Source organism: Exserohilum turcica, assembly GCF_000359705.1.
Source record: "Exserohilum turcica Et28A unplaced genomic scaffold SETTUscaffold_7, whole genome shotgun sequence".
NCBI lineage: Eukaryota > Fungi > Ascomycota > Dothideomycetes > Pleosporales > Pleosporaceae > Exserohilum > Exserohilum turcicum.
The window spans coordinates 582,450-596,186 of record NW_007360288.1 but is presented as its reverse complement, the minus strand read 5'-3'; the positions used below and the strand labels follow the sequence as shown (position 1 = coordinate 596,186).

At 52.2% G+C, this 13,737-nt stretch overlaps 5 protein-coding genes across 5 annotated transcripts; 3 read left to right on the top strand and 2 right to left on the bottom strand.

The window, feature by feature from the left end:
• Positions 1-466: 466 nt before the first annotated feature.
• Positions 467-2,606, top strand: SETTUDRAFT_96874 (uncharacterized protein; the record flags this gene model as incomplete). The annotated part of the gene is made up of 5 exons (XM_008032085.1): positions 467-844; positions 926-1,539; positions 1,583-1,746; positions 1,795-1,987; positions 2,036-2,606. The coding sequence occupies 5 exons, from the start codon at positions 467-469 to the stop codon at positions 2,604-2,606; spliced, it is 1,920 nt and encodes a 639-aa protein (XP_008030276.1).
• A 99-nt stretch (positions 2,607-2,705) lies between these two features.
• SETTUDRAFT_165461 (uncharacterized protein) lies at positions 2,706-3,465 on the bottom strand (the record flags this gene model as incomplete). The annotated part of the gene is made up of 2 exons (XM_008032084.1): positions 2,706-3,366; positions 3,427-3,465. Coding segments are annotated over 2 exons (488 nt in total), but the record flags the coding sequence as incomplete, so codon positions are not given.
• A 194-nt stretch (positions 3,466-3,659) lies between these two features.
• SETTUDRAFT_97595 (uncharacterized protein) lies at positions 3,660-4,606 on the top strand (the record flags this gene model as incomplete). Its single annotated transcript, XM_008032083.1, has 2 exons — positions 3,660-4,535; positions 4,586-4,606. 2 exons carry the CDS (start codon positions 3,660-3,662, stop codon positions 4,604-4,606), a joined length of 897 nt encoding a protein of 298 aa, XP_008030274.1.
• A 59-nt stretch (positions 4,607-4,665) lies between these two features.
• Positions 4,666-6,505, bottom strand: SETTUDRAFT_23158 (uncharacterized protein; the record flags this gene model as incomplete). The annotated part of the gene is made up of 2 exons (XM_008031837.1): positions 4,666-5,794; positions 5,856-6,505. The coding sequence occupies 2 exons, from the start codon at positions 6,503-6,505 to the stop codon at positions 4,666-4,668; spliced, it is 1,779 nt and encodes a 592-aa protein (XP_008030028.1).
• Positions 6,506-6,805: 300 nt separating this feature from the next.
• Positions 6,806-7,911, top strand: SETTUDRAFT_165460 (uncharacterized protein). Its single transcript, XM_008032082.1, has 2 exons — positions 6,806-6,921; positions 6,974-7,911. The coding sequence occupies exons 1-2, from the start codon at positions 6,910-6,912 to the stop codon at positions 7,667-7,669; spliced, it is 708 nt and encodes a 235-aa protein (XP_008030273.1). The 5' UTR covers positions 6,806-6,909; the 3' UTR covers positions 7,670-7,911.
• The last annotated feature ends 5,826 nt before the right edge of the window (positions 7,912-13,737 follow it).

The window sequence follows — 13,737 nt, the reverse complement described above, 5'->3', positions numbered from 1 at the left end:
ATTTTTTTATTTGCTCGATTATGTCCATCTTGAAAAATAGATGCTGTTCGAAAATAGTTCCCGGTGAGCTCCACGGAGCAGTGTTGTATCCATAACCAACCACCTTCTCTACGGGGGAGAAACAGTGCCTCTCATTTCGCCTATCTGACTCTTCTGAGATTATTCAACAATTTCTTCCATCGTGCCGTAAAAGCATTTACAGGCTAGTTTGTTTCCTGCCGTCCAATCTGAGAGAAATGTGCTTGTACCGCTGGCACATGATCACCGTGCGCTTGCTGGCTCGGAAACGTCACTGCCTGTTTGCTCTTTCCAATCCGCGGTCACCTCACCTCACTCTCACAACATCACTTCGCCGTTTCCCCCCCGTTGCTATCTGCTCACACAAAAACTCTGTTCCTGCCCGAGCAAGAGACAGCACGCATCACAACCGGCTACAGTCACAACTTCATCCAGTATCTTGCTTGCCATGTCGGCAATTGATCAGAACGCGTTAAGGGGCATGAAGCCGAACAGAATCATACCTGTTCCTCCCGAGTTTCGCCGCTCCTGTCGTGCCAGCGAGCGAGATTTGATCATCAACGACATTCACGTCAACACTGGATGCCGCGTTTTAGCGCAATGGGATCAAAGCATCATCTACCAATTTGAGATTTTCGGAACCGGCGCAGGTCTAGAAAAGGCGATCCGATACATCAATCAGTGGATTTCAAATGCACACACCAAGTCCAAAGAGTCCACGGCATGGGCCAAGACGCCTGCATTCGACGCGAACGCGTGGTATTATGAACAGGTTGAGGGCCTAGAGCTCCAGCGCAAACAAGTCTTCAAAGGGCCAGCCCCAGAAGTTGCTGAGGGTGGGACGGCTCTGTCCAAGGTCAGTGACTCTGTATTCTTCCATGTTATGTTGTGATTTTGACGGGAGCAGTCGACTGTACGCTGGCCGGATGAGCTCAACGACCAGGAAGTCTCGCCTCGAGATGTATTCAACAACAAGCTCGAAGCTCTGGATCCTATCAGAATGCACAACGAAGTATACATCGACTGCGTACGAACCAGAAGTAGTGAATGGCAAATCGAGATCCAGGCTCATGAGATGGCGAACATCGAAGCGGCTGAAGCGCAGCTCAAAACCATGATTGAAAAGGTCAAGACCGACGTAATGGCCTTACAAAACACGGTAAATATGATTCTAGACGACCAGGAGGGACTGAAAGTCATACTCGAACGAGCTGATCCGTGGTGGCCCAACCAAGAAGACCGGGTTGTACCTCGCCTCCTCCCTAGTGGCATCATGGATTTCCCTGGCAGTTTCCGTGGGGAACTCATGCACTTTACGGAACTATCGAGGATCCAGCACGCGTTCCAGTTGGCTCTCGAAGCTGTGAGGCATAGGAAAGGCGCTTACGACCTAGTCATCCGCCTGGGCTGTCTGGCAATCCACTCCAAACGAATCACTGAGAATGACATTGGGAAAAGATACAAGAAAGAGGCATTCTTGAAATCTATCGATGGTTCGCTTCAGCTGAGTGTTAAGAAATGGTAAGGAAATACTTTTCTCTTCAGGAGTGTGCTAATAGAACAGGTTTGCCAACGACGCGTCAGGCCATCAGATGTTGAAGTCTCTCTGTTCGGCAACCAAGTTTCTCGAGCCCATAAAGTCTGCTGGCTATTTTGGTTCTATACCCGACACCCTCGATAAGACGCGTCCTGTATTCCGAGGTACATGGGTGTTTCGCGACCCAAGCAGTGCCATTGCGCCACCGCGTGAGCCTACCCGTCACCCCGGAAGGCCAGTGCCTTTCGGTCAAAAGCCGGTTACCAGTCCCGTGGTAGCACCTCCACTTAGTCTAATCGTAGTTCAGATTGACTGGATTTATGATGATGATGAGAGTGTGTATGAGAAGAATCCGCCAAGGTTCTATCGGCTTGAACAAGGCGCAAGAAACCCCAAGGAGCACATGGACATAAACCTGCTAGAACTGGGAGAGTAGGTACTTTTTTCTATGACAGTAATCTCTCCGCTGACGTAGAATAGGAGCCGAGGATGGCACTTCGCGCTTGAATCTCTGAACCCCATATCCCCCAAAAGTGTATCCCCCGTCCTGGCTAGCTTTGCAAAAGGAGTGAAGATGAGGTCTGATTATAGTTTTCAGCCTAATGAGAGGTTCGCCGATTGGGATGCTACGCCGACCGTCAAAAGCCACCTGGCCAGCGGGCGTCTGGATGCTATATACTCTTTCGGGGTCAAAGACACGTGCTACAAAGTCGAACTCACGCGCATGTCGTACCCGCCACAAAAGCCACCAGTATGGGGTCTTGGTGTCCGCCATACTGAGTGGGCAACCTATCTTGGCGAGCTGGAGCGTCTTCCAATCGGCCGCAAGGCTGACTGGGGTCACACCATTACGACGTTCCTACCGGATCACGGACAGTCCTCGTACACTGCCAGCGGCGAAGATGGCGATTTGCAACTAAGCAACCTCACTCTTAGTCCTGATATCGAATCACCACCGCGCAAAGGCATCCGCATCCTCATGGAGAAGCTGCTCCAGATCTCAGCCATTGTCAGCTCTACCATGGGTCCTGCAGGAAGCGTCGGCATATAAGCAGTGGGGTGGTAGGATGCGGCACTGGGAATCCATACGAGTTTGTGTATCAGGCACTCGTGCATTTTGTCTTTGGATGTAGCAACCTGAAGTAAGAAGGCGGCTCTAGAGCAGGCAATGCGTGCCTTTTCTCATTCTACAAATCCATGCCATATCCTGACGACTGAATTGTGGTCTCATATTTCATGTCCTGGTCGGTACTTTGAAGGCGCGACCGTCTTTCTTCCTGGGCCCATGTTTGAACCTGGTGCTGTTTGCCGGCAATTGTTTGTGTCCATCCCCATAATATTTCCTTAGTCGCTTGTAACTCTTCAGCTTCCCTGATCTTCACCCTTGCTTTCCTGGGCATTCAGAACCTTCAAGCGAATGACTTCCTCAACCATCCTGACATTCTGCGCCTTGCCTTGCACCACAGCCTCCAGGTCCTTTAGGCTCTCACCCAAATCCTTGACCTTGCGCTCGTAAAAGTCCTTTGCTCCAGCAATGTCTTTCTCGACGAAGAAACCCGTTCCTACATCCACCAGCACATGTTCGTGATCCGTGAGCTTTCCGGGAACGTATAACGAGGACGTCAAGGGAACGAGAAGCGGCTTGTTGGTCGTGGAGGCTGTAAGGCCGGTAGAAATGGAAGTCAGACAATCCTTGAATTTGGACTGGGCGGTACGCAGCGACTGGAATGAGTTGGAGAGATGTGTGAGTTCGGCGTCGAGCTGCGTCTTGAGTTCCTGGAGACGGGGTACGGGGAGCGCCGTAATCTCGACTGCGCATTGTCGTTAGCCCGGTCCTTGGGAACAAGAGTGTGGGAAGAGCAAGGGCTTACTCTGGCCGGGCTGTGCTTGGCCCTGCTTCGACGCCATTGCGTTGTTTGTTTGCGTTTGTGCGCGGAGCTTCGGGGCGTTGTTGCGAGGACGGACGTTAAAGTTTCCAATGGGCAGGTTTTGGCGGGGCGTGCCTCGTGTGGGGTAACGTGAGAGCGTGTCAAGCTCAAGCTCTCTCTCTCTCTTTCCACTAGCCTGGAAACACGATGCCGTCACTCTTTGCTATCAACCCTCCATGTTCCGGCTTTCTCGACGGCTGCTCTTGACGAAGCTCTCAGCACGGCGGTATTCGTCTGGAAAGCAGCGTTTCACCACCATAGAAGCTCTGCAATATCTCGATCACACCACGAATCTCAGCATTCCCGCTTTCGACGCCAATGAACCTGCTGTTTTTAAATCCGCGTTTCGGGATTATCCAGCGGTCAAGAAATGGTTTATATCAGGTATTGATCCTTCCGGATATCCGCAGGAGCTAAACGCGGCTTATTTGGAAAGATATGGCGACTCATTTGTGTCACTGGAAGTAACGCGGCGAAGCCCCGGCAGTGCACAGAACGCAACGTTTGATCGCATTGAAGCGCCTTTTTCTCTTCTTCTCGCGCACATGGGCGCGGAGGTGGAGCAGGATGTCCAATTGTACCTCGCACAGCATTCGCTGGAAGACCTGCCGGCACAAATGAAGGAAGACTTGCCTACACCCGTACATTTCCTCGCCGAATTGAAATCCCGGGGCGACATCTATGCCTCGAGTCTCTGGATGGGAAAACCGCCGACGCGGACCCCGCTACATCGCGATCCAAATTCAAACCTGTTTGTGCAGTTGGCGGGAAAGAAGACGGTGAGAATGATGAGGCCGGAGGTTGGCAGAGGCGTGTTTGAGAGGGTGCGATTGCGGGTACGGGGAACGGGCGGCGGTGCGAATATGCGGGGGGAAGAGATGATGCAGGGGAGTGAGATGGAAGGGCTGGAGACGGCGGTGTGGGGCGAGCATGGGGGTGGTGTTGATGGAGTAGAGGGATGCGAGATCACTGTAGCAAGTGGGGATGCGCTATACGTTCCTTTGGGATGGTGGCATGCTGTGAGGGGCGTTGGAGAAGGCGCAAATGCTTCTGTAGGTTCACTACTTGATGTCCGAGGCTAGATGCTAACTACGAGTGCTAGGTTAACTGGTGGTTCCGCTGACGGAGAGCCATGTCCAGGCAAACTCAGTATTTGGAGCCTTTGCGGAGCAGCGGCGACCTCTAGACTCCTTCTGGCTGCACTTCTACTCTGACGGTAGCCTCGGTCCCGTCAATCCACGTCCCAATCGACCTGGTTCCCGGCACAATTTCCACTTCCCGCATCACGCGCTCCATGCCCATCTCCGCCTCACTGTCCTCTGAATCCCAGTCGTCATCTACAATATTTGTAGCCGACTTCCGCACAGACATGAAGTCGCCGGTTTCCCAAATCAACTTGCATTCGATGGGCTTGATTCGGAAGTGCTTGCCTACGACGCCCAGGGTGGTGTATGCGGTGCTGCCCATTGGAATCTCCGTCTCGAAGACGTTAGACGGAGAGGTCGCAAGGTAGAACTTGATTCGAAGTAGGCGGGCAGCGAGAGAATTTGGATTGACCTTGCTCGCAGAACGCTGGGTATCAGGTTCTCCATACTCTTCACACAGCCACTCGTATCGCGGATGGGTCTTCAGGATTTGCTCGCGCTGGTTCTCAGGCGCAAACTGCACCTCCTTTGCGATCATAGACAGATAATATGACTCTGCGTTTAGGCGCTCTTTCTCGGTAATGGGACTGTGGTTCAATGTCTTGAGCTGGCCCAGTCGCGCAACTGTAAGCATGTACCCGTCGTCGGCCGTCAGCGCACGTCCGTCTGGTGCTTGGAGCGACTGGTACAGGGGATTGTGCGAGACGCGTAGACTCTGGAGGCCAGGAAATACATGGACGAGTTGTTCGATGAAACCCCATGTCGTGATCTCGTTGAATGAGAGATCGACTTCTCGCACTGTCTTTGGAAATAGCGGTGCTGGTGCGTCGGCGCCAGCTATTTCTGCGACTTTGTTCGATTTGAGAATCAGCCGTTGCAGGTTCGGTAGTTTGCATAGGCATGCGATGGAAGAGAGCGAAGTGATGAGATTATCTTCTAGCGTCAGATCGATAATCGCTAGGTTGGGCGTGTGCGGCGTAAGTGCTGTGTAGAGGTTGCTGGAGGCAGAGAAGGTGGTGAGGGAGGGGAAGAGGTGGGTGAGTTGTGCGATGTCAGCCCAAGGAAGCAAATTATCTTCTAGTCTCAACGACGAGATTCCAGTAAAAGCCTTTTGACATCTTTCTTGCTCGGCATCTGTAAGGCTTACGTCTCGGAACCGTGTGCCGCTGTCGACTTTTGTCAGTATGCTACCCAAGCCATATTTATAGCAACGACGCAAAAACTTACTCCACCCTCAAGCTCCTCAAGTCTGGGAGCTGTTCACAGATGGCCGCTACTTCTCTCCACTCTTCGAACAGATTCCGGCTTAAATCCAATTCGATTGCTTTTGGACACGCATCTTTCACATCGCTCTTCTCGCCATCTTGCATCCATTTGATCCCCCGTGCTTCGGGGCGATGCATCCGCAGTCCATCCAAGATGATAATCTTCAACTCGGACAGCTGAGCCAGCTGTCGTCTGATCTTATCGAAGCCGATTTCCTCAGCCGGCTTTCCATTGAACAGGACCGGTTTTCTTTCCTGTTGGTGCTGCGGCGCCTGCACATTAAACACCACCTTGACATGTGGATCCTCGGTGTATTCGTCCGCGTTTTCCTCCTCTTCAGACGCATACTTTGCCTTTAGCGCTTTGACAAATGTCCGCGGCGGGTCGGACTTGCGGGCTGGTCGGATAAAGGAGGCTGATGTTGGCGAGGGATTGACACACGTAAAGTATTGCGTCCCTTGGTGGGAGCCCGAGTGCTTCCCGCGCGTGGCATCGTCCCATTCTACGCCAAGCCAGGTACCGGTGGTTCCTTGCACGGGGCCATGGTAGCGGACGGTGCATAGATGCGAGGAATAAGAGAGGCGTTTGCCGGGGTACATGTCTGTTGCCATGACTGATGCTTGTGTAAGAGCTTACCGGCTACTTGGGCGACTGAGGTTTGAGTGCTGTTCGGTTGTTCCCGGCGTTTTTATCCTAACCCGATTCACAGGGTCATAATTGTGTTTGCATATTTTTTTTGGAAAATTATATGTTTATTGGCTGTCACAACATGAATTGGGCGTTGCAAGATGAAGGTATCAAGGCAGCCGTGCACGTGACGTTGCAAGTGGAGTCGCAAAGCGTTAGCGCGGTACCTGATCGCCGCCTCCAGAAGTTCTGGCGTGCGCATACATCACCGACGCGCCTCACTGCCCGCCTCTCTGTACCCAACAAGCACAAGTCGCGTAAGAGTAAAGTATTCAAAGCATCTGAGGTTCCTTTGGATTGACCAACAAGTCTCCAAGAGTGACTGAGAATGGATTACCAGGTACGTTTGTAGGCACTCGGAAAAGGTTGAAAGCAGCTGCTAACGCTCACAGAATCGCGCAGGTTCCAAGTTTGGCGGCGGAGGTGTCGCCTCGCAGTCTGCGACAAATGCCGACCGAAGAGAGCGTCTCCGGAAGCTCGCGCTCGAGACGATCGACCTGGACAAGGACCCATACTTTTTCAAGAACCACGTCGGTAGCTTCGAGTGCCGGCTCTGTCTGACAGTCCATCAGAACGATGGCTCGTATCTCGCGCATACACAAGGAAGGAAGCATCAGACAAACTTGGCGCGCCGTGCGGCAAAGGAGCAGAGAGAAGGCAAGAGGGACGATGTGGGCCAGCAAGGACTACTTGCCGGAGTGGTGCCCAAGAAGAACGTCATCAAGATTGGACGACCCGGGTACCGCATCACAAAAGTGCGCGACCCGAACACGCGCCAGAACGGACTGCTGTTTCAGTTTCAGTTTCCAGACCTCACACCCGGCATCACTCCCAAGGTCCGTATCATGAGCGCATACGAGCAGAGGGTGGAAGAGCCCGATCCAAACTACCAGTACCTCATCGTCGCTGGCGAGCCGTATGAGACAGTCGCTGTCAAGCTGCAGTCGCGCGATATCGACAGGCGAGAGGGCAAATTCTGGTTCTGGTTCGACGAAGATGCAAAGGAATTCTGGTGCCAGATCCTCTTCAAGACTGAGCGTGACGAACGTTTCAGTGCTGTCCCTGGACTTGCGCCTGGCCGAAAGTAATGCCACCGTAGGGTTTAGTGCTTACTATGAGCGCGGTCCTGATGCCTTTTCTGGCTCAATATAGTTTACAGTTTAGGGCGAGTGGGCTGTAACCCGGTGCATACGATACCAGCAATCAAGGGATTTGGAATTGAGGGTGTTTGATGGCGTTTGATGGCGTTTGGCAGCATGAACAACAGTTTAGACAGGATCCAGCTCGTGTAGGTAGTCCTGAGCTATTAGATGATGAATGTAACTCTGACATGGAAAGTTGTGGTTGAGCATTTCGATGCAGCAACTCGGGACATGAAGAAGAATGTGATTGGAGCCGTTCCTTTGTACATGCAAGCTAACCATTTTGCGTCTGACAAGGACTGGTGCATGGTAGCGGTGGTCACGTGACGGTTGAGTTAGTTGAGGTACGTACTGGCGCATTGGCGTATCGCAGGCAAGTTCTCCGAGTAATATCCATGCTACAGACGCAATGTCTCATCTGAGTCTGGTTGTTCCATATCAAGATGGCCAGCTGACCGCCTCGATCCATGTGCCTTTTTTTCCCACGACAGTGGCCTCAACGGTGCGCTGCACCGACGGCATTTTCCTCTCACCGTCTTTCCTCGCTTGCACTCTACCATCTCTACGTATCTGTCACCTGCCACAGATCACCGCGATCCTTACGTATGGCCATCCATGGGGCGACACGGACATGGCTGTTGTCATCTGATGCCGATGCTGATAGTGGGAGTGATTGTGATAGTGATACTCTTGGCACTGCCATTGTTCTGCCCATCTTCCCAATGACGCGTACTTCCTCTGGTGCCCAGACCCAGCATGCACAGCTAGACAGACCACAGCCGCAGATAAGTGGTGCCCGTAGCACCAAAAACACGACATGGATACCAAAAACTACACTACACATAGTCCCCACCCACTCAGTCATTGTCTCCAAAATTGGGACCCAGAAATAAAAGTTTGGCGCGCGCGTCCAATCACCCCTCCCGCTCAGTCCTTCATATACCTAGTAGTAAGTACCAAGTAGGACTGGCTGTTGAGAGCTGTTACTTGCTGCATTAGTCCTTTACGACTAAGTAGAATATCTACATATGTACCACGACATGTTAGGGCCCATGCTGTTACCCTCTCCACTTCACTCCACTTCACTTGACTCAACTCAACTCAATCCACTTGGTATACGTGAGAGGGAACCTGGCTACTACTTGCCACGCCCTCTTGCAAATGACAACAAGAATGAAAGAAAGAAAGAAAGAAAAATAAGAGGTTTGCGTTATCAATAATCTTTGGTTTTCGGCCCACAATAGCAAGACACATGGCTCTCATCGTTGGGAATTTGGTTCTGATCCCGTGTAATACATACATACATACATAGATCAGGGAAATAAATCAGCTTTAGCGCCCATCCAGTAGGGACCAGGGATACCATCTCTCTCTCTCTCTCTCTCTCTCATGCACTTACTACTCGTACACAGACTTCAACTCGACATGGACTTTCATCTCCGACACGCAATCTCCCGTATTCTTTTTGTTTTCCCTTTGCTCTCTTTCCTCGTGCCAATCATGTCCTTTTTTTGCTTTTCCTTTTCTTTTCTTGACAACTCATCATTCATCGGTCTGTTTCACTATCATGACATACACACACACACTGCACAGATTCTGGACCAGTCACCCTAAAAAAAAAGAAAGAAATGGGGGTGAGAGGCGACTACTAGGTTCTAGGACATAGCTAGGGCTGAAGACAGTCTTCTCTGGGATATGAATGCGAAAGAGAGAGAAGAGAAGAGCGAAAAAAGTAAAACAAAAAAGGTCCCAAGTCTGGTTTTTTCTTCTTGAAATTCACGGGAGATCAGCATTTATTTATTTGGGATGTGAAAAAACAATTTTCTCGGCTACTGATTTGCTTGCGAGCGAATTAGCGGCAGGACACACACACATAGACTCACACGAGGCATCCAATCGCCGTCCGCCCCCCCCCCCCCCATGCTGAGAAATGTCTGTTGTTGTGGTTGTCCGCGGAGGCTGGATTTGGATAGCCTCATGGGTCGGGCGACAAGTGAGACACCGACTGGTTGGTTGATTGGTTGGAAGTGTATGTATGTTCTATGGGATGGGGGCTTGGCTATTTCACTACTACTACTACTACTACTACTAGATGGATTTCTGGAACAAGGATAGGATGGAGATTTAGGGTTGTGCAGGATAGAGAGGCGAATGACATGTCTCCTCATTGGGGGATTGTTGTAGGTATGCGGGTGGGTCCCCTCTTCCGGGTTATGTCGTGAATATTCTGTGTCTCGAGATGAGACGAGACGAGAGAGAGAGAGAACTGGAAAGGCAAGTATTAGGACTTGCTAGTTCTGCTGTGACTATCCTTGTTCTTCTTCTTCTTCTTCTTTTTTCCCCTCGTAGTGCATGTTTCAAGATTGGGAATGTATGGATAATTTTGGAAATATCATCCTAGACTAGGTGTAGCTGGCAGACACGTGGAGACGAGGAAAAAGAAGAAAAAGCATGATGGTGACGATGATGATGATGATGATGATGACAGCAATGAGCAATGAGAAATGACGATGAAAGTACATGTCAAGACAAGTAGTAATTACGTAATGAACATGGGTATCCTAGGGGGAGGGGTCTGTTACGTGGTCTATAGTAAAAAAGCTGGAAAACACAAAAAAATACAATCAAAAAAAGATGGATATTTCCACCATATGACCATGACAGTGACAATGACAATGACAATGACAATGACATGCTCTGCATAGACCACAATGTGAATCTTGTAAACACTGCTGTATATCTTTTTTTTTCTTCTTTTTTTTCTCTCTAACAGTTTGTTTTTGGGTGTTGGAAGAGGCGAAGAAGAACAAGATCAAGATGTAGAATAAGAAAAGAATGAAAGAATGAATGAGTGAGTGAGTGACAGGCGTCTCACACACCGCTAGAGCGGCTCTCCCCCGCCCATGGCGATGCAAGAAAGAAAAAACAAAAGAAAGAAAAAAAGCCAAACGATAAGCCAAACCTATGTTTGGCTTTCAGGAGATGTACTGCTTTCTCGGTTGGAGAAGGAGAAGGAGGGGGGGGGGCAAACAGGCAAGGCGCGCGCCCATGCTAGCTTGAACCGTAGGGCGTGGGTGCCAAGGCAGTTGGGATTGGAGAGAGGGAGCCTATGAGGGGGTTGGATTCGCAGTGCATATGTTTCAGACGCATCCTTGCAATACGCGGCGCTACACATGTCAAGGCAGCGGTGTGTGTGTGTGTGTGTGTGGGTTTTTACTAGTAGGAGTATGGTAGGTAGATAGTCGAGGTGTTGTTGGGCCTCGTTTCAAATATTCAAGAAAGTGGGCAACAAAGGGTTTGTAAGAAAGGCGGGTCTTTGTGAATATGCAACAAGATGGCTTTTCAGATGCATAGCAGATGGAGGAAGAAACAAAAGGAGCAGGTTCGTGTGTTCGGCTCGTGTGGTAGTCCCGATTGACTTTCAAGGCAGCGGATATAAGCGATGGTGCATGGTGAGTGTGTGTGTGTGTGTGTGTGTGTGAGATAAGTGGGTGTCAGTGTCGAGGCAGGTTGGGAGGCGGCGGGGGTGAGGAGGACCGAGGACAAAGAATTAGCAAGGCTTTGGGACTTGGCGGCATCGGGGCTGCAGGGAAAGGGAGAAAGGGAAGGAAGAAAAAAAAAGAGGCAGATGACAAAGTTTGGCGTCAGGGTCTAGTCTAAGACAAGAAGGACTATGGTGGCACAGCCTCTCCGGAAACGCGTCAAAGAAGACGAAGAAGACAGGAATGGCGACGGGATGCGCGCTGACCGGGCCAAGATGCCGAAGCGCGTGCGGGCATGGCCCATGGGTACGGATAGATGGATGTGTGCATGTGTGGATGGATGGATGGATAGATGGATAGATGCAACTGCACGGTTGACATGTTCAGTGTCGTTGCGATTGTGACTTGGCGCAGTTTCAGGCCATGTGGACGTCAAGAAGCACAGACGGCATTAGTGTGGCAGGACGGGGAGAGACATGGTGGAGAAAAGACAGATAGGCAGGCGGAGCGAACAAGGAAAGCGGACATGGCGTTATGCTGGAACCCCCGCTAGGGCATGTATGTACTATGTAAGATACGGGACCAGGTAATATGACTGATGACGGCGGGAATCATCGGGAACAGCACGGGCAGAAGACGAAAAAAAAAGAGAGACTGAGAGACTGAGCGAAAGAGACAGAGACAGGGGGTGTGGGATTACATTTCAGGCAATGGGCCCCCCCCCCTGTTGGGCGGGAGAGAGCGGGTCGCTTTGTGGAACACCAGATCGTCGAGAAGATCAAAGAGCGTGGTTGGTGTGTCTGTGGCTAAGTACCGGAGTTGGGTGTAATTTTTCTTGGTTTTTTTTTTCGGGGGCTGGTTTTTGGTCCATGCAGAATGGGGAATGCCATTAAGGAGCGAGTCCCAGCGTTTGCAAGTGGGGATTGTGCTTGGGCCGAACGGCAAGAAAGAAGGCCGGAGTCATGGGGGGCTTGGGACCAAGTCAGCTCCAGGCAAGCTCATAGGCCAAGGCGTTTCCGCCCAGCAAAGGCCAAAGGGGCGCCATGGTGGACGACGCTTGGGGCTAGGCGACTAGCAGAGAGGAAAATGCAATGGGCGGGTGGGACAGGAAGGACGGAGAGTAGTCGTGGGAGCAGAGAGCAGCAATCAAGCTGGGCTTCCTGATTCGGGTGTTGCGGCAAAGAGGAGCGGCTTGACGAGTTGGGTTGCAAGTCAGACGATACGGATGGATGGATGGAAAGAGAAAGGTAACATGCATGGCTGCGGGCGCCAATGCAGGCGGGCAGGGTAGGGCGGTCTTGGGCGGAGGCGCTGCAGGCCCATGGGCTGGGGGAGGGAGGGTGCAAATGACTGATTCGACCGAGCTGGCTGCTGACAAGGCATCTGATGTTTTTTTTCTGGGGCTGGGGACGAGCAAAGCAGGCTATGGCTATCAGCCGATTTGGGGATGGGGAGATGGATGGATGGATGGATGGATGGATGGATGGACGAAAGCTGAAAAGCCGCGCGGGGCGCTCGGGTGCTTGGCCTGTGGTGTGGAGACGGAATCTCCGCGTGTGTGGAAAAAGAGATGCAGGCTAGCGGTGGCTATCTCGCAGCATGATGCGAGTAATCGTGTTGGGGTCCGTTGGAGAAGAAGCAGCGGGCCAGGGGCTAGCTTGGGCGGGCGGCATGGGCGCGTCGGGGGGCAGCAGAGGGAGAGGGAGAGGGCGTGGGCGTGGGAGAGGGCGTGAAATGCGCCCCCGGGTGTGGCCACTGTTCCATGCCATGACAGTGCAGCGCGTGTGATGCCTGAAGCTTGTCGCTGTCGTCATTGCGTGCCATTTGCTCCCTAGACGACGTCGTGGTGCTAGTGCGGGCCGTCGGGTGCTGGGGTACAAGGGCCTATCCGATTGCATGTTGTGGAGGTGTAGTGGTGGTGGTGGTGGTAATGGCAGGAGTAGGCGCTGCCGAGTGCGCGGGCGAGGGGGAGCGCAGTGCATGTGGAGAGAGAGAAGCTGGATGGAGAGAGGACAAGGGAAAGAAACGAGAGCAACGGGCGCAGGCGTGTTGATGGTTGGACAGCTCCGCGCGAGAGCGGTTCGGTACAGTGTTCGCAGCCTCTCCGTGTTGCTCTGTCACTGTGGCCTCGCCGGGCAGAATAGCCGCGCCCGCCCACCGACGGCGATTGCATCGACTGGGACTAGGCCAATCGCCCATACATATTCCTCGCGCGGGTCTGCTCACATCACACACACCCACACCCGCTCCCGCACCACACACACACACACACACGCTCTCTCTCTCACCCACCCACCCACACCACACGACACACGACACCCGCTCGCATACACAGACAGACAGGCAGACAGACAGACACACAGGCAGGTAGACACACATCTGCCCATTGCCGTCGCTGGCTAGACTGCCTGGCTGCCCGCCCCCATCCAAGGTTCGTTCGCGCTCTCTGTCTCTCTCTCTCTCTCTTCCTTTGCCTCGCTCGCGCCCATCCGCCCAAGCCCCCCTCCCTCCTCTTCGTCCACGCTTCTCCCC